Genomic DNA, 18,159 nt, shown 5'->3' on the forward strand with positions numbered 1-18,159 from the left:
TATTCTTATCTAATATTTTATACTATAAAGGAAAATGGTGTAATTGGAATAAAATATTATTCGGGAATTATTATCATTGGATAAAAATAGCCATTTATAAATGGAAAAGCTAGTCATTTTTTTTTGTACTTTTTTTACTTCCTATATATAGGGTGTGGTGAGCACTATTGTTACGTATAGTTTTTTAGGCATTAGATGAAATACTTGAATAAGACATTTTCAAAAAATAGATGTAATAATAATGAATAAAATGTGTAGAAAATAATAAATTGATGAAATATTATTTATTAACATATCACTCATATGTAAAATATGAAAGTCATGGTCAAATAAAGACAAAATATATTGAAAAGTTTGTTCAAGTTTTTTGGTATATTTATTATTTATTATTTATAATCGAAGAATAAAATGGCAATTACATATAAAAATAAATAACAGACATCGATTGGATACTAAAGTGATATTAATGATAAAACTTGAATCTTTATTAAGTCATTTATAATTACTCAGGTGCTAGTATGATATTAATAGTGATCACGAATTGAGACCACTTCCGTTTGAATCCTCTCGTCCAGATAATTCAAATGAGACCAGTCTTGCTCAATTTCATCAAGTATTTGTTGAGATTTGAAAATTTGAAATATTTCCGCCGTCAACGTTTCTGCTGAAATTGTTTGTGGTCGTTTTCTCCTCCGTTAGGACGAATCACGGCCTCAGACCATCACTTCTTGAATCCTCTCGTCCAAACGATTCCAACAAGCCCACAATTACTCATTTTCATCAACATTTAACCGAGATTCGAATTTTTTAATTTTTTAATTTGAGGTCCCCAAGAGCCTAAAATTTGGATACCTCCCTCCTTTTATGGCCCAACCATTCTTTTGAATGGGCTTTGAGTTTGAGTTAATTTTAAATCAAATTCAAGTCTTAATTCAATTAATTTTGAATTAATTAAATAATGATAGCTCAAAATTAATCAATTCAATTAACCAGTTAGGTCGAGTCTTACAAATATAGGTGTTTGGTCTATTTTTAACAGTAGCACGTATAATTTATTTTTTTATTTGTTTTAAAATTATTAATTAAATTTAAAAATATTATTGTATTCGGTATTAAATATTATAATAGTATATATATTGGTTGCTTGTAAAATATCAATCTATTTTCAAAATATATTTTAGTCAAATGACAGTTCAATTGAATACAAAGTTTGATGATGAATCAAGTAGAGATAGCATAATGAGCAATGGTGATGGCATCTTCAGGCCTGGAAGGTGGATGAGTCTTGTTCCTCATCCTCAATGCCTGGTAATCCTTGTACATGAATCCCCTGTACTTGGCCGCCTCCCCGGTCCCCCGTGTGAACTCAGGCAACGGCTCGACCCACTTATCGCCCTCCACGGTGTAGAAAAAGGCGAAAGAGTGACGGCTTCTTTCTCTACTCCTCACAACTCTATGAGTAGCACTCTTGAATTTCTTGTTGCTCAATACCTACAACGCCAAATACTGCGAAAGTTAAGGAAACTGACAGTCTGGATATTCGGGATCCAGACAAGAGTAAGTAAGGGTAAAATGATCATTTTGATACTGATCAGACGACGGACCTGAATAACGTCGCCTAAGTTGACAACTATCGTGCCAGGGCAAGGCACAACGGGTATCCAATTTTGGTCATTTTTAACCTCAAGCCCTCCAACTTCGTCCTGGACTACCAATGTAATGCAATTTCCATCTTCATGCTCAGTTATGCCGATGTTTTCTGTTTCAGTCGCCGGAAAGTAGCGCAGGGCAGCCATGAAATCCCAGCTTCTGTCTTGATTGTACTGTTTCAAGAAACCCGGAGGCAGCCCCAAGCAATCGTTCACGATTTTCTCTATAACTTCACCCGTCTGTCTTAAATGGTTGAACATCTCTTCTAACACGTCCCTATGTACATTATATAGCATTCCATGATGTTAAGAAACAAAGTGAAGTTGATCAACCCAAAAACATTGAATTCCGTCCATCTTTTGACATATAAAATTTAGGTTCTATATAACAAATTGTAAGGCGTCATGGATACAAAGGTTGTTGCTTTACTTTAATATTATTTGTTTCTTTTAATAGGAATTGTTGATTAATTATAAACATTCAATATTAGTTGTTGTAATTTACTGAATACATTTTTAAAAGATAATCTATAGTCACTCTATAAAACTTGACATAATTACAAATAAAGTTTTGTTGTTCTGAAAATTATAAATACCTCCCTTCCTCTCATCCGTAACGTCCAACGAGTTTCGTTCGCCTCCATTAGGTTTTCATTCAATTTTTATAGTAAACTACTCAAAATACTCCTTTCGAATTATGAATTATAATTTTATGTCTTTTGTTATCTTCTAAAATATTAATATGGACTAACATGCATACTCGATGAATTATTTACTTTACATACACATAATTTTTTTTTATATTTTTTCAAATATTGCTTTCTTTAAAAGAAAAAAAATCAAGGGTATAGTAGTAATTTCTACTTCACTGTTCATGGGCTACATAAATATTTTAGATAATTACACTCCCTTCCCCTGAGTATGGTATACTTACACAGAGACCTCTTATGGTTTGGTGTAATTATATGTAAACCTCTTGAATTTTGCTTCCGTCTTATAAATTCGTTCATTAGTCAAAATTCACCAGATTTTTGATATTAAGAAAAAGTTGGATAAAAATTTATATTTACCTTTGATGGACTTATTACGATATATTGCAAATCAAACAAATCTTTTTATAACAAAATTATGCTTATATATCTTCATACATTAATGCATATAAAAAGGTATAATCTTCACTGTTGTAAAGATTTGAATCTTCTTCCAATCTATGAAATGAGAGATATTCTCCTTCATACTACTGCTTGTAACTCTATGGATTTCTTGACCTATTTCTTCACTGCCGCGCGAGGAGGGGTCGGGTGGGCGACGGTGGAGAAGAGATAGGGGAGGGGACTTGGTGGCGTTGGGTGGGTGAGCGGCGGGAGAAAGGGGAGAGGGAGGGGGGCCTGGTAGTCGGGGGTTGGACTAATTTATTATTTTTTTTTTTTATAAATAATATTTTATATTTTATAATTATAGATACAATACACATTAAAATTGATTAAATCTTAACCTTTAATAATTTAGATCTAATGGTTGAGATGCATTGATTAAACCGTAAGGTTGTTATGCAATTAAGAAAAATTCAACGGTCATGAATATAAAAAAAATATATAATTGATAAGTGCATAACGGTCTTTTGATGAAAAATTTTATTGTTGTTAGGTTTAATTAACGGTGAGGAGCATGTATGGCCCTGCTATAAAGTTAGGGATAAATTGCATAAAATTTCCCTAGTATTTTTAACATTAGCTAAAAACTCCCCTATGTTAACAAAAATAGGCAAAAAAGCCCTATGTGTTTTAAAATATTGCATACTCTTCCATTTCGTTAGGCAAGTTCAATGGTGTTAAAATTTGTGTTGAATTGCTTGTTATACTTCTCTTATAATACCATTGATCTTCATTTATTAAAAAATGAACAGTCCAAGTTTTAAATAATTTAAAAATATATTTTTTATTTATGTATAATTATATATACACAGAACATACATGATACATACACTATCTATACTTCATATTATTTATATATATATATATATATATAAGCGGGGAACGACAGCGAAGCCGTCGCAGTCCAGACCGCCGTCACCCAGACTATTTTGGGTGACATCGCCATTGCCTGCGCACAAAGGAAGCGACCTCGCGTCGGCCCATCGCCCAAATCCAAGGCGATGTTGCCCCTAACCCCAAGGTTATGGGCGCGACACCCGTTTAAGGGCGACTTCTATTGCCCAATCTTCTTTTCCATCAGTGACGAGGCGCCGACGAAGGAGAAGTTAATAAAAAATATTTTTTTAAAAAATTCAAGTATAAGAATATTTAATTTTAACAAACTTTAATAATATTAAATTTTTAGTTTAAATATATATTATTAATTTCAATACAGTTTTTGATATAACTTAAAATTTTTATATAATCTTCCAGTGTTTTGATATTTAATTAGTATATTTTATAAAATAAGTATTTAAAAATGTTTAAACTAAATAATAATTTAATTTAATTAATAATATATAATATTATAAGTGATTTTTATTTATATTCATATGAAATTATTATTTGAAAAATAAACTTTAGTATATTAATTTATACTGCCATTTGTTATTTTAAACCATGTGCATACTAAAATATCAAAGAGAAAGAGCAAAAGATATATTTACCCAATTAAAAAAAAGACCTCAACAGCAGCAAAAAAAACATCAATAATTCTCACAAACAGCACGTCTGGCTCACTCTCAGTTAGTTTATAATGGAGATGGGGTATTTTGTTGTACGTATATTATAGAGGGGGTTATGCAATTTACCCTAAAATTAATCAAAATAAAATTATTTGACCTTCAATAAATTCAATAATAAATCAGTTGAGATAAATATCAATTCTCATTCAATATTTTTGTTAATATCAATAAATTTAGTGAATTTTAATTAATGAACAGACCTCGATTGCATTTATCCTTAATTATTTTTTATTTAAAAAGTATTTGTAATTTTTTAAACAACAAAGAATAGCAACATTCAGATCTATCCAAACCCGTTTGGATACATACCTGAAATGAGGAGGATCGCTGGGCAAAACATTGAAGCCGGATTGTGGTTGAAACATCAAGAGGTACTCGTTCTTATCAGGCGAACGGTCTGGCTGCTTGCTGTAGCCGGCTGGAAGAGGCGCAGCTGCCCCTGGACTGTACTTGAGCTTCTCCTCAGCTGGAAATGCGAAGAACGTCTTGGAAAGCTGCATCGCTCGGCTCATGAGATCAAGGGGTACGTTATGGTTTACAACTTGGAAGAAGCCGTGGTCGGAGCAAGCCTGCTTGATAATCTCTACTGCAGCCGCCTTCTCATCCTCGTCATCACCACCGTCAGTGAAGAAAGGTGAGAGATCAACTGTGGGAATAGCCATATTAGGGTTTTTGGATTTTTATTGCATTGTTATGGGATTCTTGTTTATATAGTGTAGGAGTTGGGTACTTAATTTGCCAAGTTCATTGAGTGTTAAGCGGGAAAAAATATAATTTTAATCCATAGAATAGGAGATCAACGTTTTTAGTCCTTTATATGAAATGGTCGAAAAAGATAAGACATATTTGGTCATTTACTTTACGGAATTTTTAAAATGGTAAAGATTGAGAAAACTCGACATATTTAGTTTTCTATTTTACGAGATTTTTGGGACTAAAAGTGTAATTTTTTTTTATTTTGAAATCATTTTGAAAATTTCGTAAAGTATAAGACTAAATATATCAAGTCGTCCTAATTTTGGAAATATTTTGGAACACCCGTAAAGTAGAGGACTAAAAGTATTTAACCCCCTGCTGTACAAGATTAAAAGTGTAATTTTCCTGTGGTAAGCGAGTTCAATCCTAAAACACATACTTATTATTCTTGCTCACAAGTATATATGAATCAAAATTTAAAATTAGTTGGTATGGGATTTAATTCTTTCGTTTCGCTCCCGAACTTGATTTACCAAATTATAGGTTCAGTGATAAGCGAGTTGGATCCCAATACAGATTCTTACTTATAAGTATATATGGTTCAAAATCTTAGAGTTATATTTGTTGGTAGGATCTAACTATCTCATCTTTAATATGATTAGAAGAAATCGAGTATTTACAACCATTCAGTAGTAACGAGTTACTTACTCTTTCCTTCCATGGTGTTTGATCTAATTATACGTAAACTCAATGTAGTTTGAAAAATTACACTCAATACCGTTGAGGTTTGCTTACATCTAACAAATAAGCCCATTCGTTACTCAAAATTCATTAGATTTCCTGATATTAGCAACAAAAAAAAAAAGACTGAATAAAAATTGATATTTACCCTAAATTGACTTATTATTGACTTATTATAGGTCAAATAATTTTTTTCAAACTAAACTGCGTACCCTTATAGCGATAAAGATATATCTTCCCAAATGGATTATCGCGTGAAAATATATGAGGGTAATTTGGTCATAAAATAACTTGTTTAACCTACTATAAGTCAGTAATAAGTCAATTGGGGTACATGTAAATTTTTTTTAATTCATTTGTTAATATCAGCAAATTCGATGAATTTCGTCTAATGAATAGACTTATTTGTTAGACGTAAGTAAATATCAGGGATACTAGACGTAATTTTTCAAATCACATAGAGTTTACACATAATTACGCTTAACTTCAGGGAGGAAAATGTAATTATCCTGAATTATAAGATAAGCACATTTATTGGAGAGAGAGAAAAGAGAGAGAGAGAGAGAGTCTGTGTGTCTTCTTGTGGTAATTGAGATACCATGTTGGTATGGGAAAGGGTTTGTAATTGAGATACCATTTTTGGGGTTGCTAATTTTGAAACTATAAATATATGCAGTAGGTGACAAATTATGTTTGATTGCAGTAGGTGACAAATTATATTAGGTTGGGATGGGGTCCAAAATCCAAATTGATTGAATTCAATCAAATAATGTAAAATAAAATATTATTTCTTAGGTCTTTTGTTTTTGTCGGGATTTTTTTTTAATAGATAAATTTGAATTATTAGATTTTGAAATAAATGGGTAAGAACATAATAAATTAATTCTTGGACTATACTCCAAGTCTCATTCACACCCCCTAAATTAATGTATTCCCTTGATTTAATTATTGGGATAAAAATATCCTTTTTGCATCCCATATATACATATATATATATATATATGTTTATATGTTCCTAATATAGTTTAAATATTTTGAAAATTAATTAATATCAAATTAATGTTTTTTATAAAAAAAAGAAAAATATTTTTAATTGAAATGTAGAAAAAATAATTGACAATTATTATAGTAATCTTGAAATTTTTATTTTATTCAAATCACCAGAGAGTCATTTGGCTACCTTGACAATTATTAAGAAATACTCAAATCGTCCAAAAAAGTCCTAATCGAATCAAATCAAAACATTTTTCATAATTTATTTTAAAATTATAATTTTAAATTTAGAGTAAAATCAAATCGTACTATTAGTTTGATTTTAATTGAGAATTTAAAAAAATCGTCAAAAATCGAACCACGCCGTTAAATATATAATTCATTTTTTAAATTATAGATATAATAATTTGATAAAATAAATAATTTTTTATTAGAATTTTACATTCAAATTATATAAACCTAAAATTCATATATTATCAAAGATCCATATTACAAAGCCCAATTTTGTAAAATTCAAATTTGGACTTTATACAACAAAATGTGTTTAATTCTTAAGTCCATTTGTTGATTTTTTTTAAATTTTTCATTCATTTTTCATCCTTTACTTTTTTTTTATCCCCTTTTCCTCTTCTCTCTTTTGTCTCTCACCCACCGTCTTCTCTCTTATTTTTTTTCCTCTTCTCGTTTATCAATTTTATACTTAAACTTGACCATATATTATACTTATTAATCAATATTATACATTTTATTCTAGATAATAATAAATTATGTATTTTTATGTATACATTTACAATAAAATTAATCAACAACTTAATAAATTTTAATATTTTTAAAAAATAATTATTTAATAGGACACATAAATTTTATGTTACATTTTAATATCTATTTGTAATTTTTTATGCCTGGTGCCTACAAATTTTCAATTACATGGTCTAAAGTATTAATTACCTACTAGTAATTATTGAAAATTGATCAAGGATGTTTTTAATTTTCGTTTGCTTTCTTGACAATATATTTAATATTCCATAATCCAAATTTTACTTGCTACAAACAGCCTGAAACCGCACGAAACCACACGATTGATTTTGATTTTAAAAGTGATAATTTAAAATATTATTTTATAAAACCACTAAGAGCAATGCATTTTGAAAATAGCTATGAAAAAAAAAATTGAAATCGCATCGTGCGCACCTCTACTACCAACCAAAAAAAATTAACAAGATAAGGACTAAACTTCTATACAATTTCTTGTCAATTCTATAAGATATTTTTAAAATTTATAAGATGTCAGATCTTAATATAAAAATAAAATTGTAAAATATTGGAATAAAATAAAATAGAGATAATTAAACTATTCTTATGAGGTTTTGTATAATCATACATAGATTCTCGTGTAGTTTGAAATTTATGTCTAGTACACTTGAGGTTTACTCCTATCTGGCAATAAATCACACAATTAATCAAAACTCGTCGAATTTATTGATATTAATAAAGAAAAATTAAAAAAGAAAACATCTATATTGTTCCTAATTAACTTATTATAGTTCAAATAATCTTTTTATGACCATATTAACCACATACATTTTTACATGTGATATATTTCCACCATTACAGTAGCTTACTTCAAAAAAAATTATTTAACCTGTAATAAATCAGTAATCAATCAAATATAAATATTAATTTTCATTCAAATTTTTTATTAGTATTAACAAACTCAATAAATTTTAACTAACAGATAGGCTTATTACCAGACTAAAGCAAACTTCTTCAAAGATTTTAAATGTACTTTCCCACACTACAGAGAAATTACGTATAATTACACCGAACCTAAAGGGATTATAATTATTCCAATAAAATAAGAAAACTCCAGATATCTTATTTTTAAAATTTAAAAGATCTCTTTTTTTCTAAAAAAATATCAAACCCTTTTTAACAGCTAATAAACTCTCAAATATCAAAATTATAAACTCAGCCAAACACCATGCAATTCTTGCCAAAAAACAAATGGCTCACAAATGCCAATTTTTTAGAATTTGAGGGTGCAATATGCAAATCATGCTAATTTTTGAGGTGTGATGTGCCAATTATCCTTGTTAATGGCGAGCAAGCCCTATGTAGCTGGTAATGACTAAAACATTCTCAATACCATGCATATATATCCTTCATATATAGTACGCACCAGCAGCAGCTTTACACCAAACAAAACCTACCTATACTCCCACCTGTGCTCATTGCTACATTAACTGAAATCTTCCATCACAGGGCAACCCCATGAGGAACAAGAAACTAATGTAAGACCTTGATTGGGGCGACGGCTGACCAGTCTGAAAAAGCTGAGGGACGAGATTAACTTAAACAAAGTTGAGAATCTTCTTCTACCTTTCTTTACTCTAGAAAGTTGTAGTCAATCCTGTTTACAGACACCACTGTTGAAGAAGTGAAAACCCATGATACTAAACTGTAGAAAACAGCGTCTCAGTCTTCATCTTCATCCTCGTCATCTTGTTCATCATCATCATCTTCCGAGCCATCACTGCCCTTTTCCTGCAGAAACATTATCCATCATATTTTAGCATTACGTCTACTAAGGTGTTGCCACTGATACATTTTATTCTGATAAGTAGCATTTTTAGTCCGATATGCGTTGCTACGACTTCTCATTTCACTGCACTGGTGGTAAGATGAGCAGCAGAGCACAGGCACATTCTTGAGTCTTCATTGATCTATTCTCCCGTTTCTAGTTGGATCACCACTAATTTCCTAGTTGCTAAGAAAAAGACTAAAAGTCGACTACTATTACTAAGTAGACTTTGACCTGAATGGTGCCATTACCTGCCCCCAAGATTGACACGGCAAACTTTTACCAACAGATTGAATCACATGTTTTTACAACTCATCAAAAGCAGTAATAATAGTTCCATTTAGATAAGATCTATAGAATCACCAGAAAAGGAATTTCAATTCTGAAAAGGAACATAGTAACTTATATGAGCCACGATACAGTCGAAAGCTTTTCATGGAAAAAAGACAAAAAGGAAAAAACAAAAAAAAAAAAAAGAGGAAAGAAAAAAGATGCTTCAATAGTTTAAAAAAAAAATGCTTCAATAGTTTAGATTTCCAAAAGATGAGTAAATGGAAGCCTAATATTACAGGAAATTGATACGCAAGCAATAATCATACACAGTTTAATAAACAGAGTCTAAGTTTCAAGATACTATCTGCAAAAGTACTACAGCTTCATAATCCATCTATAATATCTGCAAAAACAGGAGGGAATTAAATCTCCACTTACCTCATCGTCGTCGTCATCATCCACTTCAAGATCCTCTTCATCAGCCTCCTACAGCAGGATTTAAAACAAAAAAGTAAATAATAAACGGGCATTGGACTTTCATTAAAATGTAGAAAAAAAGAGAAAAAAAGAAAGTCAGGGAGCAAACTGTACATTGTTAAAATATGTAAGAGGGTTTGGCCACAAATCATCCTTGATGATATCAGCCACCTGGTACCCAAAAAGCAAGTCAAGAATATATATATTTTTCTTAAAAGCATCATTTGGTTAAAATAAAACTCAAACTCATACAATTTGCTTGAAGCAAAAATTACCTCGTCATGAATCTCGTACATATCACCTTTATGCTCGGAGTCATTAAACCAGGTAAAGAAGCTGCATTTCATAGAATAAAAATAAGAAATCAGTGATACAACAGATATCTGAGATACAAAATACTTCACGACTTCCATATGTAATTGACAACTACCCAAGTGAAAGACCGCATGGGAGTACAGTTAGCCACTGAAAAGCATGCATACCATTATCTCCTTAACATGCTAATTAGCAAAACCGAGGGAGTAAAGCACCATTGAAAAATTCTAAGGTAGTGACTGCAACGCATTACATGTCACTGGACAACACAAACACAATAAAAGATACTACAACTGCACCTATTTCCTAAAACCAAGCATAGCTTAGTTGTTAAATGCAACATATAGGCATTTGGCAGATCAAGGCAAACTTTTTAAGCCAAATCCATCTTAACTCCAGAGACTCCATTAAGTCTTAAAACATCTCAGAGTCTAACAGAAATTTCCAGAGTTTCAACAAGCACTAAAATAGCTCATATTTGAGCAACATCAGCATTGTTTATTTTTAAAATTTAGTCATGTATTCAACTTATTAATTATACATCCAACCGTTTTATTGAATAATAATCTGAAGACATGTTTACTTCTGTTATACAGGAGTGTAGGACTAAAAAAGTTCAAAAAGTCTGAAATTAATCTCACACATTTTTGCAACCATATTGTTGCTGGCCCAGTGCTTCGAACAGAAGTCACACCACTCTGCTGTTTGAGCTGAGGTTCATGTCTAAGCACACTAAATTGTGCGACAGTAATTCTAACAATAAGAGAAGACATGGGGACGCATTAGCAGTGTCTATTTGTCACTAAAGGTATTGTCAAGGACACAAAGAAAGCAGAATCCATAAACTGAAACAGAAGTAATGACGCGGATTTTGGCATCAAAAGCATTAAGAAAAACATTTCCCTTTGTTTCGCATTGAAGAAGAATACAACGGAAAAACCTTATATAAATCCCCGCATCTTATAATTGTTAACTCATATACATAATTTCTTTCTATGATAGTCAATCACAAGTACAAGTTTCCAAATTAGTACTTATCCTGCTAGAAAGGGTATCAATAGGAAAACTGGTTTTGACTTCCTATATTCAATTTTCTTCACCTTGACCCAACAGCAATAATTGAACTTGAATAGAAATATACAATCTTTTTAAGCATATTAGACAGCTAATAAAATCAAAATGACAGCAATAGCAGGAAAATGTGAAGCTCCAGCTCAAAGAAATGTCATTGAAGATGTCCAAACAAAGAGGCTACTTGGGTGTATTCTTGGATAGGTATCACCTAAATTTACCAATGATGCTACAAAGTAAAATGTGAACCGAGGAAGTCAAACTAAATATCACATTCATTTGCAATATGGATGCTGTGCGACAACATGGTAACATAGCATCTGATATGTTTAGACATTGACACAAGTCCAGAGAAACTTTCGGGTAGCAAGATACAATACGACACAACCTATTCAATCTTGAGCTTCAAATGTCTGCATTTCTAGAAAATCAACTAATCTATTTTTTTTTATCATACATCATCTTTTGAGTAATCAGTTTGCTGCTTTCTGTCGATTTTTCTCATTTTTCTACCAGCTTACTGGTTTATTATCTTAATGATACACCCTACCCAGTTTAAGGACAAACAAACAGTTGTGCTTTTACAAGTCTACAATTTGCTATGATTATAGTAATTTATAATGTTCATATAATTGGAATGCATAAGAGAGTTGTAGCTGACCAACTGTGGTCACACCATCACAGAGATTTTAGGCATGCATATAACTACTGAACTGATTGGGAAAGTAGTGCTTATTTACAATAAAAGATCCGGGAGGGAACCCACCTTTCCTCAGCATGAGATCGCTTGTTTCCTTTCTTTTCTTCGGCAACACCATTAGCAATGCCCTTCACAAGCCAGACATGCACAATTAAATTTTAAACACAGCATACATGAACCTAACTTTGGCAAACTACCAAGCCCTATAAAGCTTACCATGCCTTCTTTCCATTTTATTGATGTTGCAGTGATTTTTGTTATTCCTTCCTCAAGGAAAGTGAAGGTCTTTGTGAGGTTAGTATCTTCAAAGTACGGATTGGGGTTGAATTTCTGAGCGGAATACAGAAGATAATATCAAAAACTGAACAATTTACAGACTGAAATGTAAAATTGGCATTTTCTGCAGTAAGATATCCTGGGGGGGAGAAGACTCACAAATGTGATGGAGTAACCAGATTTCACATCTTCGAAATCTTCTACTTCAAGATCACTTAGATACTTGAAAATCTAACACCAGAAAAAGGTAGCAACAGAACCCCTTTAGGAACATATCAAACATTTGTATTGCACAGTAAACTAATGCTTTGAAGAATCTTATGCATTGGAGTAAATACACTGAAGACTGTGAAGGAAGAACATACTGAAACTATTACTCCCTCTGTCCAGAAATAAATGTCCATATTTGAATTGGCACAGAATTATATTCGCATCGAAAAAGTAAATGTCTTGGATAATTTACATTTTTAACCTAAGAGTCAGTGTTCTCACATTATTACTTCAAGTGAGATGGTTTTCGTAAAAAACATTGCCAGTGCAGAAAATGGAAGATTATTCATGGAGTCCAAGAAGTTAACAGGAGCATTCCAATGTGGACATAGGTCGCATTATACTTTCTTATTCTTGGAGAAAGTGAAGGGAAAATCATAGAACCTTTTGGTCTTCTTCAGTCAAAAGTTCACTGAGGGCCGGATGACTCATAAACTGCAACAAGGGATAACATGTCAACAAAGGGCAGTATTCCAAGCAGTGACAAGGCCTCAAAGTACTGACGATGCCTTTTTCTTAGAGAACCAGTTATGATAATCACTAACCGCAGTCAGCCAGAAATCAGGAATGGATTTAATGACATCATTTCGCTTATTATAGACAGGCTTGCGTATCTCATTGAACTTTTGTTCCACTTCCAAGACTTTTTCACTTGCTTCCTCATTGATCTGAAAGCAGGGGAAACAGAAATAGCATGTTACACTACCATCAACTGCATTTTAGTTATGCATATGATTACAACAAATGAATAATGAAAGAGAAATGGGATACCACCTTGGCCATTCAATCCTTCTAGAACAAAACAGATGAACTAGTTCACTAATCTAGGATTTCATAGTAACAGTTTCCACCAATACGAACATCATCTGTTCAGAATGCACCAGAAAACAGCAGGACATCACAGCAAAATGCATACTTAATGACTTTCGGATTGCTTCCAGAGACTAATCGTGAATGTTTCAAGATAATAAAGACTGGTTTCTAATCCACGCAGAGTAGATTGTCTCAGGAAAATGTACAATGATGATATTAGGGACCCACTCATCAGCCACCACCCTACACTCATAAGCATGTTGGGTTTGCATAGAACTGGAAAGAAGAAACAAAAAGGAGAGGCAAAGTGATATGAAAGAACTAATGTAGAACTTTTATGTATTCATAATGGTGATCCTATGAAAATATAATAGACTTCTCAATTCTTTGGCCACTGACTATTTGCCAGGAAGTTTTTAATAGGGTCCACAAGAGTCAAAGTGACGAGAACTATACCATAGCGTTAGTGATGCACTCTACATTCTTAAATACAAAAATAGGATGAAAACAGGAGGAAAAAGGAAAGCAACAAAGTCTCAAACCATCAATCTGTGTAGCAGGTAACACTAATACCATTAAGGACATTAACAAAGATGTTACCATCTCTGTAAAACAAACAAACAACTTTCCTTTTCTCAACAAGACCCTAGTAAAAGCTAGCATACACAAGGCAGTCAAATAAAGCAAGTTTAGATTCAGGATATAAGACTCAAACATCTTGGATATTGGACGCATAAAAAGATATGTTCTAGAACTAATGTCATAAGAATATCTTAATAACTACATGGTAAACTCAAATTATGTGATATGTAAATGTTGAAGTCGTGAATCAGTAAACTAAAATTTAGGTGGATTTGGACTTAATAGATAAGGACCAAGTAATCATATTAATGCACACATAAGACATGATAACTCTTCTTTTCATAACTATGATCGGATATTGCGGATCTCGAGTTACAAGATACTCTTGTATAAACATGAGTCAACCCAAATGTCATCGCAAACCCCAAATTCTTTTACCATGCTAGAACTCTATTTTACGGCATTCGTCCATTAGGAAGTTGCACAAAAGGTATGCCAGTGCATCCAAAAGCTGCACCACAGGGATTGGGTTATTTTAGTTAATCAAGACCATATTTTGATTACCACATCTTAAGTAGAAGAATTATCTGCATAAAAGCTTATAAGTGAATCCCAAACGAAGAACATAGATCTATTCCAACTACAAGTAGTAGATACATAGAATGCAAGAAGTGGAGGGGGTTCCCACAGTTCGGTAAATTGAACAAACCAAACCAAAAAATTCAATTTGATTTTTAGTTCCAATTTGCCGAACCATTCCAAATTCCAAATATAAATACACTCTTGTATCTATTCATTACTTCTACACCAATTTGTTATTTTACTTATCAATATTAAAACATAAAAACATATGAATATGATTTTTAGTATTTAACCATTTACCTATTCCTTTATTTTTTAACAAAAAAGTTGGTTTACTGAAATACCAACACAATATAGAAAAAAGTTCAGTTATTACCCGAACCAATTAATTCAACTCGGTATTCCACATATCATTTTGGCATACCGAATTATTGATTTGCCAAAATTTCGAATTGGAATGGTGCAGTATTAATGAATACACCTAAATGCAAGGGACTTTAGCAATGAGCATAGAGAACACCATCAAGTCTTTCAGCGATTAATGCAAATTTATACTGTTTGGTCAGCCCAAAAGCCACTTCCGGTATAACACAGTTAACACTGTATGCCATCTGGATATATCTCAACTCTATCTGCCACATAAGCACAGTAAAATCATTGGCAAGCTTACGCACGCACTCAAGTGCCAAATTCTTTCATTTTACAGGGAACTGGGGAAAGCATCACTAATAAATAGAAATGCTTAACCAGTCCAATTGCCATCAATATTATAATGAATTTTCTATTTGGACTTAGACTAACTTTTAAACAAAAACTTGATATATCAATAATTTCCCAGGGGAGTAATTGAATATAAGCACTTAGTTCCGAAAATTCATTTCATTGTCGGTGGATTCATTTCAGATAGTAGTTAACAACCCAATCCACAACCATCTGTATCCAAGAAACAAAGAAAATTCTTGGTCCTTCACCATAGTACAGTAATTCAAAAGCAATTTGGCATGATAAAAATTCATGCTTTAAATCTCTCAAAGATATCTAATTGGGATTATAGAAACTAATTTGAAGGTGAAAGATCTCTTCCTTCATTATTATGATATCATAGGTGAAGCGTGAGGGCTATTCCAGATGGTCACATTTGCTGCATGCTTCCTTTCCCCTTCTTTCTAATTATTTCAAACCTATGGCAAGGAACTACTCATATTCCTTAACTATCTAACGTAAATCGAGGTTCTAGCAGACAAAGTGCTGCATCCCGAGTTATAAACAAACATGTTAGATGACCTTTCATCTTTCAAGAGTGTCAAGGCATAAACATTGAAACAATGACAGCAAGAAAGAAAATCCAGTGTGTATCATTTCAAATGTCAGAGAAGGGGATCCAACAGCCAAAACATGAATTATGTTCTCTTCCCTACAGGGGTCCACTAGCAAAGCCTAATTTTTTTTTCCCTTCTGCCACTATTTGTAAGATATCAAAAGTTTCAACATTTGATATCAGACAAACACTGTTGCAGTGATGGCTCTGCAAAATTATTTTTCTTATCCAAGCCAGAGGCTCGGCGTTGTTGTTGATCATGGCAAAGATGTATTGTGCACCAGACAAATTTGGGTCTTACACATGCAATTAAAAACCATTAAGAACAAAATATTAAATAGCAAGCGCTCAACTTCTTCTAAAGAAATAAGAAAAATCAGTTCTCTTAAAATCTATCCTAGAAAAAATTTGCCAAACTGGTTGAAAAACCAGAAGCCAGATATCACAACGGATATGAGATCCAAAATCAGAAACTTAAATTACAATGTAAAGCACATGGAAATTTTCTACCACTAGCAACTTGGAAAAAACAATTCATCTTACCATCTAAATATACAAAAGATTACATTCCTGCATATTTATTTTGTGGTTCTAACTTACCAAAACATCAAACATCTTAACAAAAATTCCAAAATTGAAGACATGCAAATAAGATGCACATATCTGTATAAAACACATACAGAGAGAACGCAGATTCAGAAATTCAGTCACTACTTCGAAATTCACCCGATGACTCATGTGCATAAAGCTTGAATTCAACACATTTCCTCCTGACTTGTTCAACATAGAAAATGGAAAAAGTTACAAAAACGAGACACGAGACAAATTCTAGGCCCTAAATAGAAGCTCCAAGCAAACAAAACCATAAAGATACAACTCTCTAAGGAAAAGTTCTCTACTCTCGGACAGGGGCACTGGATTTCGAATACCACAACAAATTGCAAGTTCAGGAAAATAAAATAACGTAGGATTACTTTTTCAAGCTCGTCTTGAATTTCCTGAAGCTTTTCAATGGAAAGAACGAGCTCTCCATCAATGGGCTCTGCCCCATTGTTTTCTTCCTTCACTTCTCCTGATTTCTGCTTCTTTCCTTTGTCTGCTCCCATTTCTCTTCAAACCCTAGAAATTTAGAGGAACAATTGGAACCTTTTTTGGGGTTTCAATTACCTTTTGGGTGCTTTGCTTAAACCCTAGATAAACCCTCAGCTGTTCTCCCACAACAATAATTAGAGAGTGTTTTTGGAAGTGTGTTGGCCTCGATGCTTTTCAACTATAAGAGAACAGAGTCTTTTAGGGTTTGGGGGGCGGCCGTGCAAATATAGAAAGTAAAGGGGTAACGTTAAAAATAATTTTAAAAAGATAATTTCATTGACATTCCTAAATATTATGAAATTACATAAATCATCCTTTCATTTGTTCAAAATTACTAGCTCTTTGCAGCATATATAATACTATTTAAAATAAAATATTTATTATTTAATAAAATATATATAAAATAATAAACAAATATTAAAATTAATTAAAAAAATTGAAATAAATATTTATTATTCTTGTTTTTAGATAAAAAAAAATTGTTGAAATAAAGAAATGCAAATGTTGAAAACAATTATTTACTTATTTATTTAATAAATTATGTAATGTTTTTTTCCCCTCGTATTAGATTTCCAATCAACTCAAACTCAAACCACCCAAGCACCCACCCCCAACTCTTTTACTGGCATTCTCATCATTTTTTTGATCTTTTTGTTTTCTACTGATGAATTTCCATAAGAGTAAACAATAACTCTATTTGGCTTGACTTAGAGTTTCTGACATCCTAATAAAGTTTTTTTTGGAGTTCTCGGTCCTTCTATTGTTGTTCTCCCTCTTTTTCTTTTCAAGTGTGTGCGGTTTTTTGTCGTTATCTTTGTGGCTTTTTATGTTCTCTTGTGTCCTAGGGTATTATTGTATTTAAAATAATTTAAATATTGTCTGCAAACAAATGAAGCAAATACCAATAATTTGGTAATTCTAAATCCCATCTTATGATTAAATCCCAATGAAATTTCACCACGTCATCAAATAATTATGGCAAGAATTTTCCACCTACAGCTATAAATAGGG

At 32.1% G+C, this 18,159-nt stretch overlaps 2 protein-coding genes across 2 annotated transcripts; both read right to left on the reverse strand.

The window, feature by feature from the left end:
* Positions 1-1,140: 1,140 nt before the first annotated feature.
* LOC105157087 (flavonol synthase/flavanone 3-hydroxylase) lies at positions 1,141-5,069 on the reverse strand. The gene is made up of 3 exons (XM_011073381.3): positions 4,678-5,069; positions 1,605-1,926; positions 1,141-1,491 (listed from the first exon to the last, which is right to left on the reverse strand). The coding sequence occupies exons 1-3, from the start codon at positions 5,028-5,030 to the stop codon at positions 1,222-1,224; spliced, it is 945 nt and encodes a 314-aa protein (XP_011071683.1). The 5' UTR covers positions 5,031-5,069; the 3' UTR covers positions 1,141-1,221.
* Positions 5,070-8,923: 3,854 nt separating this feature from the next.
* LOC105157038 (NAP1-related protein 2) lies at positions 8,924-17,327 on the reverse strand. The gene is made up of 10 exons (XM_011073335.3): positions 17,031-17,327; positions 13,307-13,429; positions 13,146-13,196; positions 12,651-12,722; positions 12,432-12,545; positions 12,282-12,343; positions 10,405-10,465; positions 10,244-10,300; positions 10,091-10,138; positions 8,924-9,342 (listed from the first exon to the last, which is right to left on the reverse strand). The coding sequence occupies exons 1-10, from the start codon at positions 17,160-17,162 to the stop codon at positions 9,274-9,276; spliced, it is 789 nt and encodes a 262-aa protein (XP_011071637.1). The 5' UTR covers positions 17,163-17,327; the 3' UTR covers positions 8,924-9,273.
* Positions 17,328-18,159: the final 832 nt, after the last annotated feature.

Source organism: Sesamum indicum, linkage group LG3 (genome assembly GCF_026168435.1).
Source record: "Sesamum indicum cultivar Baizhima isolate 11 linkage group LG3, ASM2616843v1, whole genome shotgun sequence".
NCBI classification, from domain to species: Eukaryota; Viridiplantae; Streptophyta; class Magnoliopsida; order Lamiales; family Pedaliaceae; genus Sesamum; species Sesamum indicum.